This window comes from Dermacentor andersoni, chromosome 1 (assembly GCF_023375885.2).
Source record: "Dermacentor andersoni chromosome 1, qqDerAnde1_hic_scaffold, whole genome shotgun sequence".
NCBI classification, from domain to species: domain Eukaryota; kingdom Metazoa; phylum Arthropoda; class Arachnida; order Ixodida; family Ixodidae; genus Dermacentor; species Dermacentor andersoni.
In genome coordinates, this window is record NC_092814.1 from 117317670 (window position 1) to 117334163 (window position 16494).

General features: G+C 48.3%; 1 protein-coding gene across 1 annotated transcript in view; it reads left to right on the forward strand.

The window, feature by feature from the left end:
• Window positions 1–16494, forward strand: part of G9a (histone-lysine N-methyltransferase G9a) — a 187259-nt gene that overhangs the window by 76136 nt on the left and 94629 nt on the right. Inside the window, exon 12 of the mRNA XM_050191012.3 lies at window positions 15734–15838. Within this exon, the coding sequence (XP_050046969.1) occupies window positions 15734–15838 (105 nt within the window). The remainder of the gene's footprint in view (window positions 1–15733; window positions 15839–16494) is intronic.

The window sequence follows — 16494 nt, forward strand, 5'->3', positions numbered from 1 at the left end:
CTGTCCGTGTCTCGTTATCATTTTGATCAGTCCTGTCGACCCGGTCGAACCTTGTATCCGCAGAGGTGGCCCCGGCTGATGTGGCAATGTCCTGGGAATTGTGTCGGTCGGGCGCTGTTTGTGTGTGCGATCTTGCGCATCGGGCCTACGTCAGGGAGCCATAGATAGACAAATTCTACAAGAGCGGACACTCCCATAGAGCCCAGTGGCCGAATTGACCGTAGCGCACCAAGTGGCTGATGTGAACACCTGAACCACGCTTTCGGTTTGAGTGCGCGCAGTTTGAACGCTGGCTAGTACGTGTTACGATGGCTACATTGATCGGCGCGGCATTGGTTTTGGCTTTTGCTGCTCAACTGCACACTGTCTTGGTGTGGAATGTCTTTTTTTTATTTAGTAAAATAAATATGATTGCAAACAATCTTTACAAGCCCCCATCGAATCGGTCCTCTGTGCAACGTGCAATTTCATGATGTAAACGCAAGACACCTTGTGAAATGAAGAAACTTTTGGCTGCAGCTTTTGTTCCAAGCAAAAAAATTTCCGCTAGGTAAAGTGATGTGTAAATTGTACATTTTATGAAAAACAATATTCACTGTCAAACATTAAACACGACCGAGAGCTCCGATACTTGTCGAGCTCAGCTGCAGTGCATGGCTACCAACGGCGGAAGACCGGTGCATGTGTGCTTGCATCGCATCTGATGGCGTCACCATTATTAGCATATTTTCTTTGTGTATACAGTAAAACCTCATTATAATGAAATGGGATATTTTAGAGCGCAGCTCTCTGACGCCCATTCCTGCTTTTCGCGGCACTGTCGTACCTCGCCATAACCAGCTTGTAGCCGGGGTCAGTACGCTCCTGGCGCCATCTCTCGTGCACGGCGCGAGCCTTGCTCTCTTCGCTTCTCCTCCAATGCCACCCATGTGTGGCGGCAATCAGAGCGCCGGCCAGGTGGCGGCTGATTTTGATGATGTGCTGCTGCTCAAGCCGAAACGTATAGCCGCCGCCGTTCGCCACTGCGTGTACCTCTTCCCCCTCCTCTCCTACATGGCGACGACCGCGCGAGAGCGCGTGGTGTTCTCTGGTTGCTGAAGCGCCGGTAGAGCGTAGGCTCGGTATCAGCGTATCATGCTGAGCGCTTTCCAAGCTGAAACGCAAAGCCACCTTCAGTTGACTTGCTAGCAGCGTCAGCGGCGTCAGTCAGTCGTTGGCATCTGCCATCTCTTTGCCGGGCAACATTCCTATACGCCTATGCACTGCCTCCCGCAACCTCCCAATAAGCGAGGCAGCTGTGCCAAGCTACGCTCCATTTGCGGCGGCTGGTGCGAAATGTTCCACACCAGATGGATTATATTATAATATAATTCGTCTGCCTATATAAGTAGTTTATTCTCAGCCAGTTCTTTCTAAGCCATGAGCGAGGCAACCGGTGGAAGTCCTTTGTCTGCCGCTGCTGCTAAACGAGCTGCCCGAGCAGAGGCCCAGCGCTGTTGCCGCCAAAACCCTGAGGTGCGCTACGCCGAACCAGGCATTGGTGCAGCAAGTCTAGCATATATCCATCTATTTCTCTGACCACAAAGCTACCTTCATGACAATCAAGAATTGGGAGTGGAGTGTTTCTTGAAGAAGTGAAGAATAAAAAGTTGTAACTGTACATACTTGTCTTGCTCAAATTATTTGCCTCAGTATATAAAAAGGCCGAAACAGCTGAAGAGCTGCGCTCAACTTTCACATTAGAAAGTAACGTAATCGTCAGCAATTGTTTTTTTCACAGCAAGCATTTACTGACCATTTTGGTACCTGTCAGGTCAATGTCTTATAGCGCGCGACGTTTGTGTCTCCTGTGCGCGTCTCCCGTGCGCGTCTCCAGGCCTCCACTTTCCCATGGAACTGCTGGACCCGCCCGCTCTTTCGCTGCGTGCGTGGGGCAGCGCCGACTGCGGTTTTATTGTTGCTTGTTGTCGCCTCCGTGCGCATCAACGATGTCAGTGTTTCTGTCGGTTCGTTCGTGGGAGTTCCTGCCGCCAGAGAGGAGATGGACGACGACAAAGGGAAGCGCAAAACGATATCAATCGAGCAGAAGGTGGCTATGCTGAAAGCTGTCAAGTCCGGCGTCAAGAAGAAAAAAGTGGCCGAAGATTTCGGCATAGCGTTGAGCACGGTGTCAACGATTTTGAGCAGCAAAGAAGCTGTCACCAGTGGTGTCGCACGTGGCGTTAAAGGTGACAGAAAGAAGCTGCGAGCACTTGCTTGCGAAGTTGTAGAAAAGGCAGTCTTCAAGTGGTTTTTGAACGCAAAAGCAAGTGGCACTCCTTTGAGTGGGGCACTGTATCAGCGTAAAGCAAGGGACTTTGCGTGCATCATGGGGCATGACGATTTCGGGGCGAGTGTCGGCTGGCTGCAGCGTTTCGAGGAGCGCCACGACATCATCGGCAGGGCTGTGAGCAGGGAAGCGCAGTCTGTCGACTGCGAAGCTGCAGTGGCGTGGGTGGAGACAAACCTTGGACAACTGCTAGAAAAATACAGTGCCAAGGATTTGTTCAACGCGGATGAGACAGCCCTGTTCTACCAGATGCTGCCGTAAAAAAACCTTGGCCCTCAAAGGTGAACGCTGCCACAGTGGTAAGCAGAGCAAGGTCCGCATAAGCGTGTTGCTTTGTGTCAACATGGATGGGTCGGAAAAGGTGCTGGCCCTCGTGATCGGCAAAAGTGCGTCACCATGACGCTTCAAAGGCGAATGAAAGCTCCAAGCGTGATATGTGTCCAACCGTAAGGCTTGGATGACGAGAGAAATTTTCGCACAATGGCTGCGAGAGTGGGACGAGTGGCTGGGCAAGCTGAACCAGAAGATATGCCTCGTACTGGACAACTGCTCGGCCCACCACACTCCCACTGTGCTCAATAACATCGAGCTATGCTTCTTGCCGCCAAACAGCATTGCAGTTGTTCAACCCCTCGACCAAGGAGTTATCATGAACTTTAAGTTGGGCTACTGCAAGCATGTGATCGACCGGATTCTGCTCAATATAAGCATGAAGAGCAAGTCCACGATCGACTTGTAGATGGCGATCGAGATGCTACAGCCTGCTTGGATGGCTATACCGGCAAGCACGATCGCCAATTGCTTCCAGCATGCCTCATTTGGCGTCAGCAGTGGCGGTTACAGCGAAGATCTCGGTGCTGCCGCCAATGAGGGTGCCGCGGGCGACCTAGCCCTAGCGTTGTGGGATGCTCTCCTTGACGCCGGCGTTGTGCCTGACTGCGACACCTTCTCCACGTGTGCAGTGCCGATGCTGACGTGGTGACGACAGAAGAGCTAACGGAGGCGGAAATTGTGCGCGCGGTGACGGGGGTGCCTATTGACGACAATGACAAATGTGTCGATGACAGCCAGGAGCCAAATATTGGCGAACCCGACATACCTACACCCGCACAAGCGTTGGATGCGGCAGACCTGCTGCGCCGCTTCTTTGGCGCTCACGATGACGGCGAGGACGGACTTGAAATAGCGGCTGCACCTGAAAAAGCCATCATTCGCCTGAAGAAGACGCGGCAAAAATCTATCAAGGTCTTTTTTTCTGCGAAGTCAGCTGCCAGCTGGTGTGCTGTTGATCGATCAGTGATGAGCTGTTTGGTGTGAATAAAGTAGCAATTCCTTGCTGTCTTTATTTTGTGTGTTTTCTTTTTTTTCCATGCTACGGCCGTTTTCCTTTTCGTGTGGCGGGCTTCTGTGAGATTTGGTGGTGAGCACATCCTCTCTTGCTTGCTAATTGTGAATAGAAATGGATAGTGGGTATAACGGACTAATGGTTATAACGAAGTAATTACGACCCCCCCCTTCAACTTCGTTATAACGAGGCTTTACTGTAATTATTTTGAAGAGTGACAACAACGGTAAGAAAACATTGCGTCTTTTGAGCGTAGGTGTTCTGTGATTCATTCAGTAGTCTTTCGCTTTCAAGTGAATCGAAGAAGGCCTAGAGATGATACTGGCGCCGCCATGCAATCAGTGATGGTGAAGCCACAGAACACCTATGGTGAGGCTGTTGTCGGTGCCAGAGTGACCACTCCTCGGTTGCTGATTGGCCACATCACTGTATGGCTACTGCACAAATGGGTCCTGGTCCCATACTCTCTACGGCAAGAAAATCTCACCGTTTGCAAGCAAAACTACCGTTGAATGGCAAATGGCATGTGGCGAATTGCCATGCTGGTAATGTGGACGGCTCTTGAAAGTGTTCATTCCAGGCTTTTCATGCATTCATCCAATGCTGTGGCATCAGGTAAGGAGCAGTAGTTCTCGTACGAAGTGCCACCGGATGGCATCAACTGAAGAAAGTAAATTGCAAGCATGTGTCATTTTGGCATTTAGACCTTATAGGAAAGCTGTATGTGGAGGTAGTACATGCGAAAATGATGAATGGACATTACGAACAAAACATGGCGTAGAAACACCCAACCCATCCCAAACAATACCATACATAAAATGTGACCAAGCATTCCCACGTTCCTGTGCCTTATTTCCTGCTCTTAACCCTTTGAAGGTCAATGACGTTGTGGCGATGAGCGACCACGTAGACCGGTAAAGTCTCGGTCGCTTGCAGGAGAGGAAGAACCGACACTCGATCTCTTAGCGTAGCATTCTTTTAATAATAATCTCTTTCGGAACGCTAGCCCGTGCCGGAGCGTGCCAGTCGCTCGAGCCTCGTGTAGACGTGAGCGTCTACGTCATCTCTTGTGCGACGCCGATGCTGCTGCTGCTACAGAGGGCTCCCCCCCTAGAGCGGAGGAAAGTTCGACGAACGATGGAAAGTCCATGTGACGCGGCGTGTCTTGGCATTGGTCTTCGGTGTCACGTGTGCAGGCGGCGGCGAAGGCTGCAGCAGGGTCGCGTCGCATATTGGTGGAGCTGATGGCGCGGGTGCTTCGATGTAGGTGGGTTTGAGACATTCCAGGGCATTCGTGTCTGATCAGCCGTTGACATTCACAACAAACGTCGGACGACGCTCTAGTGTGGTTGCAAAGGCTTCCGCAAGGCACAGTTACGCATGAAAACGTGGGTAGCAGAGGTTAGTGCGGGAGAAACGTACTGGGACCATGCTTCTTGTGAACGTGTAAGCACGGGGCGTATCTGGCTGAAGAAAGCTTGCAGTTCGGCAACGTAGTCGGCAGGTGATGGCATAGGGGTTTTGGTGGTGGCGACAAAGAAATCGCACGGAAGGCGTAGGCGAGTGCCATAGACTAGCTGGCACAGGAGCAACCTAGGTCGCTCTTGAGTGCGGCTCTGATGCCAAGTAAAACGAGAGGCAAATGTAGGACCAACTTCTCCGGTGATTCATGTGCCATAAGGGAGGCCTTGAGATGCCGGTGAAAACGTTCAACTAGTCCATTGGACTGCGGGTGGTAAGCAGGCATGCGAAAACAAGTCGTTCCAAGTAGTTTGAGTAGCTCATTGAAGAGTGCTGAGTCATACTGTCGACCGCGATCTGTGATTATTGTGGATGGGCAGCCGAACCTTGCGATCCACGTAGACACGAAAGCTGCTGCAACAGTGGGCGCTGAGATGTCAGATATAGGTGTAGCTTTTGGCCACCGTGTATAATGGTTGATGCATGTCAGTATGTAGCAGTAACCTTCTGAAGGTGGGAGAGGGCCAACGAGGTCGAGGTGTACGGTGTCAAAACGAGCATCCGGTGGAAGAAAAGGCTTGGCAGGCGGAATGGGGTGACGCTGGGTCTTCGAACGTTGACACGACCAACAGCAGCGAACCCAATCGCGAACTTGCGCGTTTAGCCGAGGCCAAACGAAACGACTGGAAAGAAGCTTCTGTGTCGCGCGTATGCCAGGGTGCGACAGGTTGTGCACGGTTTCGAATAGACGTCTGCGAAGGGATGCCGGAATGTATGGTCTAGGTGTGTCGTTAGAAGTGTCGCAGACGACGGACGTACCATCTGGGGTCATAACGATGTCTTCCAATTTCAGGGACGTTGACGAATTCCGGAGTGTACGAAGTTCAGTGTCGTCACACTGTTGACTGGCGAGTAAGTCGACCTCGATGATGAAAGGGTTCGATGTCAACGTGGAAACGACATTGACACGACTCAGAACGTCAGCTGGAACGTTGTCTGTGCCCTTGATGTGGCGGAACGTTGTTGTAAACTAGGAGATGTAGGAAAGGTGTCGAATCTTGCGGGGCGAGTAACAGGACGCCGAACGATTCGTTGCGTGCACAAGGGGCTTGTGGTCAGTCAAGACAGTGAATGCACGGCCTTCTAGGAAATGGCGAAAATGCTTGATAGCCAGGTAAGCAGCGAGTAATTCACGGCCTAACACGCTGTAGCGGGACTGCGCAGGCTTCAGTTTCTTGGAGAAAAAAGCGAGTGGATGCCACGCATTGTCGATGAATTGCTGCAGAACGGCACCAACGGCGGTGTTTGAAGCGTCGGTCATGATGGTAGTGGGTGCGTCTGACTTTGGGTGTCTAAGCAGCGTGGCGTCGGCGAGGGCAGACTTGACTCTTGTGAAGGCGTCGGTGGCCTCTTCAGTCCACTGAAGCACTTGTTTGCGTTTGTTTACCAGGAGAGCGTCTAGCAGAGCCATAAGTCGTGCGCACTCGGGAATGAATCGGTGGTAGAAATTGACGAATCCGAGAAATTGGCGAAGCTTGGTGAGTGTGGTCGGTCGGGGAAGGTTTTCGATGACGCAAATCTTGGACGGTAGAGGTTGAATGCCGTTAGCGTCGACGATATGACCGAGGAACTTGAGTTCGGGTTGACCGAATTCACTCTTGGTGGCATTGATAATTCCTTTACTGGCAAGGCGTTAAAACAACAACCGCAAGTGGTGAAGATGTTCTTCTGCCAAAGAGCTTGCGACGAGAAGGTCAATGTATGCAAAAACGAAAGGCAAACCTCGGGTGATGGGATCGATGAAACGCTGAAAGGATTGGCCTGCGTTCCGTAAACCAAAAGGCATGCGGAGAAATTCGAAAAGACCGAAGGGTGTGGTAATGGCGGTCTTGGGAATGTCTTCTTCAGCGACCGGTAGTTGATGGTAGGCGCATTGTAGGCGAGATTGATCTTAGAAAAGATCGTCGCACCGTGCAACGCTACCGTGAAGTCCTGAATGTTCGGTAGAGGGTAGCGATCAGGAACTGTGACATTGTTTAGTGCCCGGTAATCGCCGCATGGGCGCCAGTCGCCCGTCTTCTTAGGCACCATGTGAAGTGGTGATGCCCAGTTACTGGAGGAAGGGCGGATGATGCCAAGTTGCAGCATGTGTTCGAACTCCGCGCGAGCGATCTTGAGTTTCTCCGGGGACAAACGCCGGGGTCGAAAATAGACCGGTGGGCCGGAGGTGACGATGTGGTGCCACACGTCATGCTGCACCGGTTGCATCCAGTCTGGCAGGCGCGTCAAAGTGGGAAACTCTCGTAGGAGCGCGGCGAAAGGTTCGTCCAACATGGCAGAAATAGGTGCTATGGGCGATGTGCCTGATGATGGGACGCCGGGAATGGATAGCTGGGTCATGGAGTCGATGAGACGGCGTCGTTGGATGTCCACAAGGAGTCCGTAGTTATGCAAGAAGTCTGCTCCAATGACTGCACGACGGACGTCTGCAACCAGGAAAATCCAGCGGAACACTCGTCGAAGGCCAAGGTTTAGCATGAGGGAGCGTGATGAGAAAACTGGAATCCTGGTGCCGTTGATGGCTTGCAAAAACGACACAGGTGCCGCTTTTCGGTCGGAGTGCTGGGCGGGGAGAATGCTGACGTCAGCACCTGTGTCGACTAAGAATCATTCTCCCGTAACTCTGTCCGTCACATAGAAAAGGCGACTTGTGTGTTGAGCTGGACCACTCGTCACCATTAGAGGTCGGCCGGCCTGTTTCCCTGCCAAGCACAGGGACGCCGACAGTGACGAGCGTCATTTCCAAAACGCCCGTGGTAATAGCAAAGGACAGGCGTTGTAGTTGAGGTTTCATTGCGGGTGCCCTTGCGTCTTGATCTGCTGGAACTACGGCTGCGTGGGCGACGAGATGTGCGGCGATGTTCCGCTCCACAGATGATGTGCTCCAGGCGCTCACACAAGGAGTCGAGCGGAGATTGCACTACGGAAGAGCAGGGAAGAGTTTGCAGAACGGTTGTATTGTCACCCGGAGACGGTGCCGTGGCTGCGATGGTTGGGGTGGCTACTTCCATGACTTTGTCGGCCAAAGCGGCAAGTCCGGTAAGGTCCATGGTAGAGGCTGTCGCCAGGACCATCTGCACGTTAGCCGGGAGTCGTTGCAAAAACAATTCGCGCAACAGCGTGTCGTTGATGGATCTCGCGTTGTTTCCGAGCAGCTGGCTCATTCGGCGAAGAAGTTGACTAGGGCGTCGGTTGCCGAGTTCTTCAGCGGACAGAAGCTGCTGGATGCGAGAACGTTGTGAAGCTGCTGTGCGCTGTAACAGTGCTGCCTTGAGATCGTCATAGACGGTGGCAGACAATGGGGAGTTCAACAAATCTGCTACCTGGTCAATGGCGGCGGGTGAGAGCGCTGCGACGGCGTAATGGAACTTCGAGGCTTGAGAGCAGATACCAGCGACTTGAAATTGCGCTTCGGCCTGAAGAAACCACGCCGAAGGATGCTGGTCCCAGTACTGTGGGAGGCGGACAGCGATGGCGGAAAAGGAGGGCTCACCGCGTTCCTCGGAAGGGTTCTGGCCTTGAGCTCTCGTAGCGTTGGTCTGGTCCATGGTCGTCTCTAACACAGGAGCGTATGGCAGTATCACGTCTGGGGTCACCAAACTGTGGCAGCGAGCGACCACGTAGGCCGGTAAAGTCTCGGGCTCGCTGGAGAGGAAGAACCGACACTCGATCTCTTAGTGTAGCATTCTTTTAATAATAATCTCTTTCGGAACGCTAGCCCGTGCTGGAGTGTGCCAGCCGCTTGAGCCTCGTGTAGACGCAAGCGTCTACGTCATCTCTCATGCGACGCCGATGCTGCTGCCACTACAACGTAAATATACAGCACCGCGAACAAGTCCAAAATGGTCGATGCCGTATATTTATGGCACCGTCCGTATGTTCAAAAAGCGCGTCAATTTCCTAACTTTTCCTTTTTTGTCTTGTGCTGCCACTATGTGGGAATACAGGGAATTTTTTTTGTGCGCCTCCCTCTCTCGGTTTTCATTGCATGGTTTGTTTAAAGGCTAGTTTGCTCCCGCGCGTCTATATACTACCGTAGGCGGGCAGGCGGGCGGGCGGCAGTTTGGGTTTTGTTCCGTGGGCAGTTTCGGCTTCTTGTGCTTGCAAAACTGATGGCTACCTCGTTGCTAATCGCTCAAAAGGTGACTGCTTGTTTCTCGCTGGTTAAGTGCTCACAAGGTGTGCATAGGAAGGATGCCGCCGTGCATGCGTTTCCGTTGCTTTTTGTTTTTTTGGAGACTTGCGAAAACTAATGGCCTCTGGTTGGCGATAAGATGAAGATCAGCGAAAGTTTATCACGTTGTGCTTTTTTGACAGGCACACAACCACATAGCTTTCTTCAGTGCGCGCACCTACGCAGTTCGATTATGCTATGGGTGTACATATTAGTGTAAGAGCAGGAACATTTGAGTCTTGCGTAATATTCTCGCGTGTGTATTTTCAAAGCCTTGAACTATAACAATGCACCAAATTTTTAATTTTTATAAGTTTATTTCTGTTCTTATTGTAGTTATTCATGAATGAAGAGTACATATATACGAACGCAAAATATTTTTTCCTCACTTTACGGTCACCCTAGAAAAATTAAAATTTTTTTCGAAATAACTCCCTAAGAAGAATTGGAATCTGCAATAAAAAAAGATCGACCCTGGGCGGTCGCATATGGCAAAAAAAATCGACCCTCAAAGGGTTAAAGAGCACAAATAGGTAACTGCACATTTTCAACACAACTTAGCCTCAGCTGACGCGGTGGTATGCCACGTACACAGGCTCCCAGCCAGACCGTGTTAGATGCCTTCTCTTCTAGAATCCTGTTCTTCTACCCTAGAATAATGCACATTTCTGTGCCTTATTTCTTGCTCTTAAAGAGCACAAATACACAATGTCTTCTACTCGTGCTCAAGACAAATGCATGAATGCAAAGCTTGTTTATTGTCGTTCAGAAGACTGAATTTTTTATTTACAAGTTCCTGGTTCTTTTACACATTCTGCTGGCAAAAGCAATGCACCCCTGTGTTATCACTTTTCACAATCACTCGGCTCGTTTTTGACAAGTGTAAGTGTCAAGAATGTATAGGCTGTTTGGGGGGGGGGGGGGGGGCGGTGGAGGGGCAGAGATAGAGAGTATCACAAACTTGGCCCCGCATGATTCAGTCAATGTGAACCTAACCAATGTTAATCTAACTGCATGACAGTGGCTGACCTGTCTTTTGGCATCACAATGCCCTGTGCGGCAAGCGTGCCCGTAAAGTACCTCAAGAAGTACCAAAATAGGTTACAATAATGTTTTGGCCCATAGAAAGTGTCTCAAACATGTCCCAGTAAGACCTGGTACGTGCCAAACTAACTCACCACAACCGCCAATCTGTTTTTCGCTAACTGCGTCACAACACTCGGTGTCATGCCCTAAGCCTAAATTGCTTGAAATGCAGCACAGACTGTCAAACCAAATTTCTCACCTTGCGGGGGTCCAATATGCTCCTGACAGGGGAGTTTGCCAGCAAGCGCCGTGACACCTGTTGCAGCTGATGGGCAGCGACGGGATAGATGAGGAATAGGTACCCTGTGAGGCAGCACAGTTTGCGGCTTTGAAACCGGTTGGGGCACAGTATGATATTGGCGTGTTCAATAAAATGATGAATCTTTTTGAAACATTGGAGCCAATGCTTGCGCTTTCCGTTCCGCATTGTGGTCCTTGTTTAGTCGCCAGTCCTTAAACCTCAGGCAACTGCGTTTTTGGTGCTCTTGCGTTGACACTCCTAATGGCATCACTGGACATTTGCATCATTCTTCCGCCTGTCCATATAGAGGCTTGGTTAAGATGTTTTTGTCGCCATGTTTGGGCGAGAAAATTGTTTAATAAATCGAGATTAGCATAAATACACGTTTCTTTATATTGTTGCTCCGGGCGATCTGATGCCTTGCTTGATTCCCTCAGCCGATGCCTCATAGGCTTCGTCTCTCTGCTCTGACACTGGTGAGCAGGGCAGGCTCCTCTTACTTCAGCATCTGGGGAAGGTATGTGCCTGGGAGGTGCTATTCATATGGAATGGCGGTGTCTGGATAACCAGACTCATTCATTCTGATTTCCAACTCGGTACGAGTTAATTGCATTCATACTTTTGATGATGATGCATGGGGTTTTTTTGGTGCAAGGGCCAGGGATGGCCAAAGAGTGCCAACCTTGATATTTTTCAATTACATATTGATAGCGGGATGCCTGTCACCACCGACTTGTGATAGCACTGCAATGCATAAGAATAATGCCACAAAAGTTCTTCGGGAGGCGGCACTATTACAAAAATCTGAATTTGTCTACCTTGATTTATCTTTGTTTCTATTTTGCTTTCTTCAAAGTGCGGCTGCAGTTGCAGTGATCCAGCGAAATGCATGGATATTTCAGTGGCTTGAATATTTGGTGGAGGTGTGGAGTCTGTTATGCAAACAAGGGATTAAACACTGAAGGCTATTTAAAATACAATGTATATTTACAAAAACACTGCTGCAGCGCTGGCCAGTTCAGCCAACAGCTCGAGACTCAGGAGCAGTTTGTCTTCTTTATCGGGGTGCCCACACACATTGTCCAAAAGAAACCCGCAATATGCTTGTAGCAAAACAATGGGAACACTTCATCATTACCTCTGTGCCTCTTCATCATTACCTCTTCATCATTACCTCCGAATTAGCTTGAGAAGCGGCTAATCACTTTGAGGATGCTAAAGTAAGCGAAAATTGAGGGCTCGCTAGAGCGTTAAAGCAGTGCCATAAAAGAGTGAGCTGCTAGAATAGAGCTGAGTCGTGCTCGCAGGCTCTATTGAATTGCTATGTCAAAGCATAACTTCATTTGTGTCGAAAATGAAGTGAAATGCTCACTTGAGTGGCGTCGAGTACGAGGGGCTCCGCGGTGCATGCGACACTGCGTAGGTCCCTATGCCGCACATATTGAATATTCAAGAAATTGAATAGTAAATATTCGATTCGCGAATCGAATTATTTGTATGTGCATTATTAAATTCAGGGATATACGAGTATTAGCATACGCCTAATAATCGGACATTGTGAGCTATAGTTATTGCTCGAAAATCTTCCTAGTGAAAATAGGCATTTTCAACCGCTTCCACTGTCCTATAAGCTCTGCTGAGACTGTTGCTGCCGCTAAAGGGTATCATCATAGGGGTCAGGTGCATGTGTGCTGACTGGTTAAATTTGAATTATCCAGCAAAGGCCAATTTTAGGATCTAAATAATGCAAGCTTGAGCTCGTAGAAAAGCATGGGCGCCAGCCAGGACCTCCGGCCTGCATTGAACTAATTGAAAAATCAATTTAACTGTAGTTGAATTAACAGAAATCTACTGTATTTGAAAATACTGAATATTTGCATTTCCAATATACATTGTTAGTGTGCTGTATTTGACCTGCTTTCGAAAATTCAAAAATATTCGGCTGTCCCTACCAAGCACCAAGAATTAGGGATTTAGAAGCATCATTTTTACTCATTAGTGGAGAATAGCACATTTAGAATGGGTTTTTGCTCTTCAACAAAATATGAAACCTGCACATGTGTGTAACAACCTACAGCCATTTTCACTGTGTGAGCTGAGGCATTGTAATAAGCATAATTTGCTTCCATATTGTGCTCATACAAACTTGTTTAAAAATTCGTTCTTTCTACAGAATCATTAAATGAATTGGCGAGCCTTTATTTTTGTGCCCTATGAAAAAAAAGTTTAAGAAGCCTTGCTTGCAGTGAATTAGTGGAGTATCTCTTTATTGAATCAATTATTGTTGTAAAACTTCTGACAGAAAATTTTATTTTGCGCTGCATACTTGTTACGGTCTGCTGTGCTAATGCATGTTTTACATGTCTATGTTTAATTTTTAAAGTGGCGTAGCATGAAATTCATTGCGAATGTGTGTTTTCTGATCTGCTTAGTAATAAAGGAGACCTCAGTACAGTAATAGCTCATTAACTTGAAGTCATAAAAAGCGCAAAAAATTTCAGGATAAGCAAAGTTGCAGAAATTGCAGTGAAAAGTTGAGTTCATTCTAAAAAATTCACCACTACTGACTAGCTTTCCAACAAGAGCTTCTAAACTGGCTCTTCGTAATGGTTTCAAAGAAAAAATATAAACATACCGGAGATTTCAACCAGCTCCGTTTTGCGGCACTGCCATTTTATTCAGTGCAGAAGGACTGCGTAAGGGTGGTAGGCTTCACAGTAGCACTTGGACCTAGAGAGTTGTCCTTGAGCTGCTTCACACATCGCATTAGCCATGAGCATGATTAGGGCTACCTTTCTTTCTAGCGTCGGCGACCTGCCTTGCTTTGGTGGCACCATTCTCGTCGCACTCATGCTCAAGTTGCCCGCACCGCACAGCCAACGAAAAAAATCTGTGCTGCATGAATTGCGTAGAATAAAATTAAAACTGAAATCACACCTCTGATGGTAAATCATATGCGTTGTATAAAGAAACTGCGTCAAGCGTGCTATTTAGCAGGCCCTGCCTCTGTGCACGTCTCTCCCATCATATGACGCGCCACATGGTCGCTTGGCAAAGTTTTTATGCCACTAGGTTGAGACTTCAGATTTGGGGGAAGTGTCCGCATTGTGGTAGGTGCGGCAGCCTCGTGTGAAGCTTGTTAAATGGTCTGGTGGCGGAGCTCTTGTTCCACTGTCAGTCAAGATTTAGAGATATCCGCAATTTGGCCCAAAAATATTTCGAGGTAAGGGGCAATAAATACATGGCATGTATGGAAACTGGTTCGGTGCTGCGGAAAATTTCGACTTAGCTGATTTTTCAAGATCTCCGAGCTCGAGTTAGCGAGGTTTGACTGTATGTGCAGATAAATAAATAGATAAATAGTTTAATGCTGAACTTTGTTGGTGAATGCACGGACTGTCTTGATGCTGAGAGCAGTATGGTGTCATTGCAAAACTGATTTGAGAGGTACCACTGCTGCGCCAGCCTGGGGAGATGATGAACATAAATTGCATATTGTCACGTGGTAGTGACGGTGAAGAAAGCAGGAATATGGTGGAATACAAAACTAGCTTTTATTGGGCGAACCTGTGCCCACAAAAACAGGCTACACTTATAGCACAACGATAGCGGCGAACACGGTCGGCGATCATCGGAAATCTGATCAGCGAGTCAAGCGCGTCGGCTTTTATACAGCAGTCGTCGAATGTTCCAGACTAATCGTTCGGACCCGTGTACCTTCCACAAAGTTCTACACCATTCGCGTCACGCGATGAAATCAGATAACACAACGTTCGGCGACAACAGACAGCCGGGTAGAAGCATCGATAACTTTCCAGAAACTTCGGATACATGCAGGCGCGTCCCGCGCTGTGCGATTACATTTGTTAGGTGGCGAAACGTGGTCGCCCGATAAAGATAAGTACACGTGTCATTATGATCAAGCTATAGGGGCTACACACTGGTTGGAACTGACATGGTGTGACATGCTAGCAATCGGGAAACTTCTCTCCCTCTGGTCTCTGCTTCCTCTGTCTTCCATTCTTGCTATCTTTAATGTATTGTGCACCATTAGAAGGATCGTTGCACACTTTGATATGAAATCACATCATGATGGCATGGCAGCTTTAGCTTGGAAGTGCGCAGTGCATTAGCATGCTCTTTCAACAGCTGTGCTTGACAAAGGCTGCACAGTGCCTGACAAGTGCACAATAAGACTAGTAAGGGATGGTGAAGTGAGTACAGGTGAAATGAACGCAGCGATACAAACAATGGGATTTTACCATCCTTTTGAGCTGACGTTAAAAACTGGATTTTCCTGGGACGTGACAGGCATTGGGTCCACCTGCCACAGGCATGTGCGCCATCAAGGCAGCACTGCATGGTATCAACAGATTCTGTGACATGTTGAACCAGCCCTCATTCTATTCTGCAGGTTTGTGGTCTATATATAATGCATTTGTGGCTGTGAACAGTGGCACAAAATTTTCAGCTGCCCTGTGTGCTCCATTGAAAAGGAAAACATGAGTGTAGAGCAGGTGAAAATTTTTTACTGTGTCAAGTGTACAATTAAATTGCCTTGCTTTGCAGCAGATTACCTGTGGTTGGCGATGTTGGCACCTTCGTACACATTTGCTCAGAGCATTGGCATAGCTTCAGCCGGCACTTGTAGTTAGAGTGCCAGCTGTGTTGGGGCCGCACATGAAAGTGTTCCCTTTTACAGTGGACTGCAGTGCACAAAAAGCAAAGTTTAGGCAGCCTTCGTTGTGAAAAACTATTCGTTTTCTTTGCTTATGAATTATTGTATTTTTATCTTGGTACAGCACATTCCTACCATTGTCCTGTTTTGTTCCTTTCCCAACTAGGACTACTCTGTGCCCAATGTGCATGGCAGCTGTATACTTTCTATTATCATTTCTTGCCAATCATCTTCAGTTTAATGGGAAAACTTAGGAAATAAAAATTTGTTGCACCGCACAAACTACATTCACTTGTTCGCGTTTCACTGTATTTGTGCACATGTTTGATTTGGGTATGGTATGTGTGTGACTCGTGCAGGATGAAGGAGGATGGACACCATTGGTGTGGGCCACAGAGCATCGGCGAGTCAATGTGGTGCAACTTCTGTTATCCAAGGGAGCAGACCCAAACCTCAGGGATACTGTAAGTAAATGCAGCTCTATTACATGTAAGCCCTACACTGTAAAAAAAGGTTTCCTTCTCGTTAAAGACTATGCTAAATAAAAAAATTAACAACACTTCGTTGAGCTTTGTGCTTTAGCAGTTCAAATAATTTCATGTAAGCCAAACCTGCCTACATTGAATAAAGATAATTCAGATTACTGTCTATACCAAACAGTAGAAAAAAATAATCTTAAAAATTTCATGCAAGACAGTAGGAAAATTGCTTGTTTATGCTCAACTCCCACTTTATGATAGATTTAATTGAATGACACTGTGCATGCCCCTGCAAGAGGGCTTTTCATTGGCATTGCTTTTCGTCACAGTCATCTGCACAAGATCAGCCAGTCATGTACACAGGCTTCCTATGCTTGGTGGTGCTGTCTGTGCTTGCGATGTGGCATTAATTTGTCACTGTAATGCCATGCGCACAGAATGTCAGAAGTGGTGCAGCAGAGGGGAGCAGGGCTTGCAGTAACATTCAGAAAAGAGGAGACTTCTCTGTGAAGCCCAGTTTGTTGATAAGAATGGTAGCAATTGTCACTGTGAGCCTCTGTGCACCTTTCTCCAATCCACTTGCTCACTCTGTTTTCAGGAGAACTGCATTCATGTTTTATGTAGGTGTATGCGAATACTGA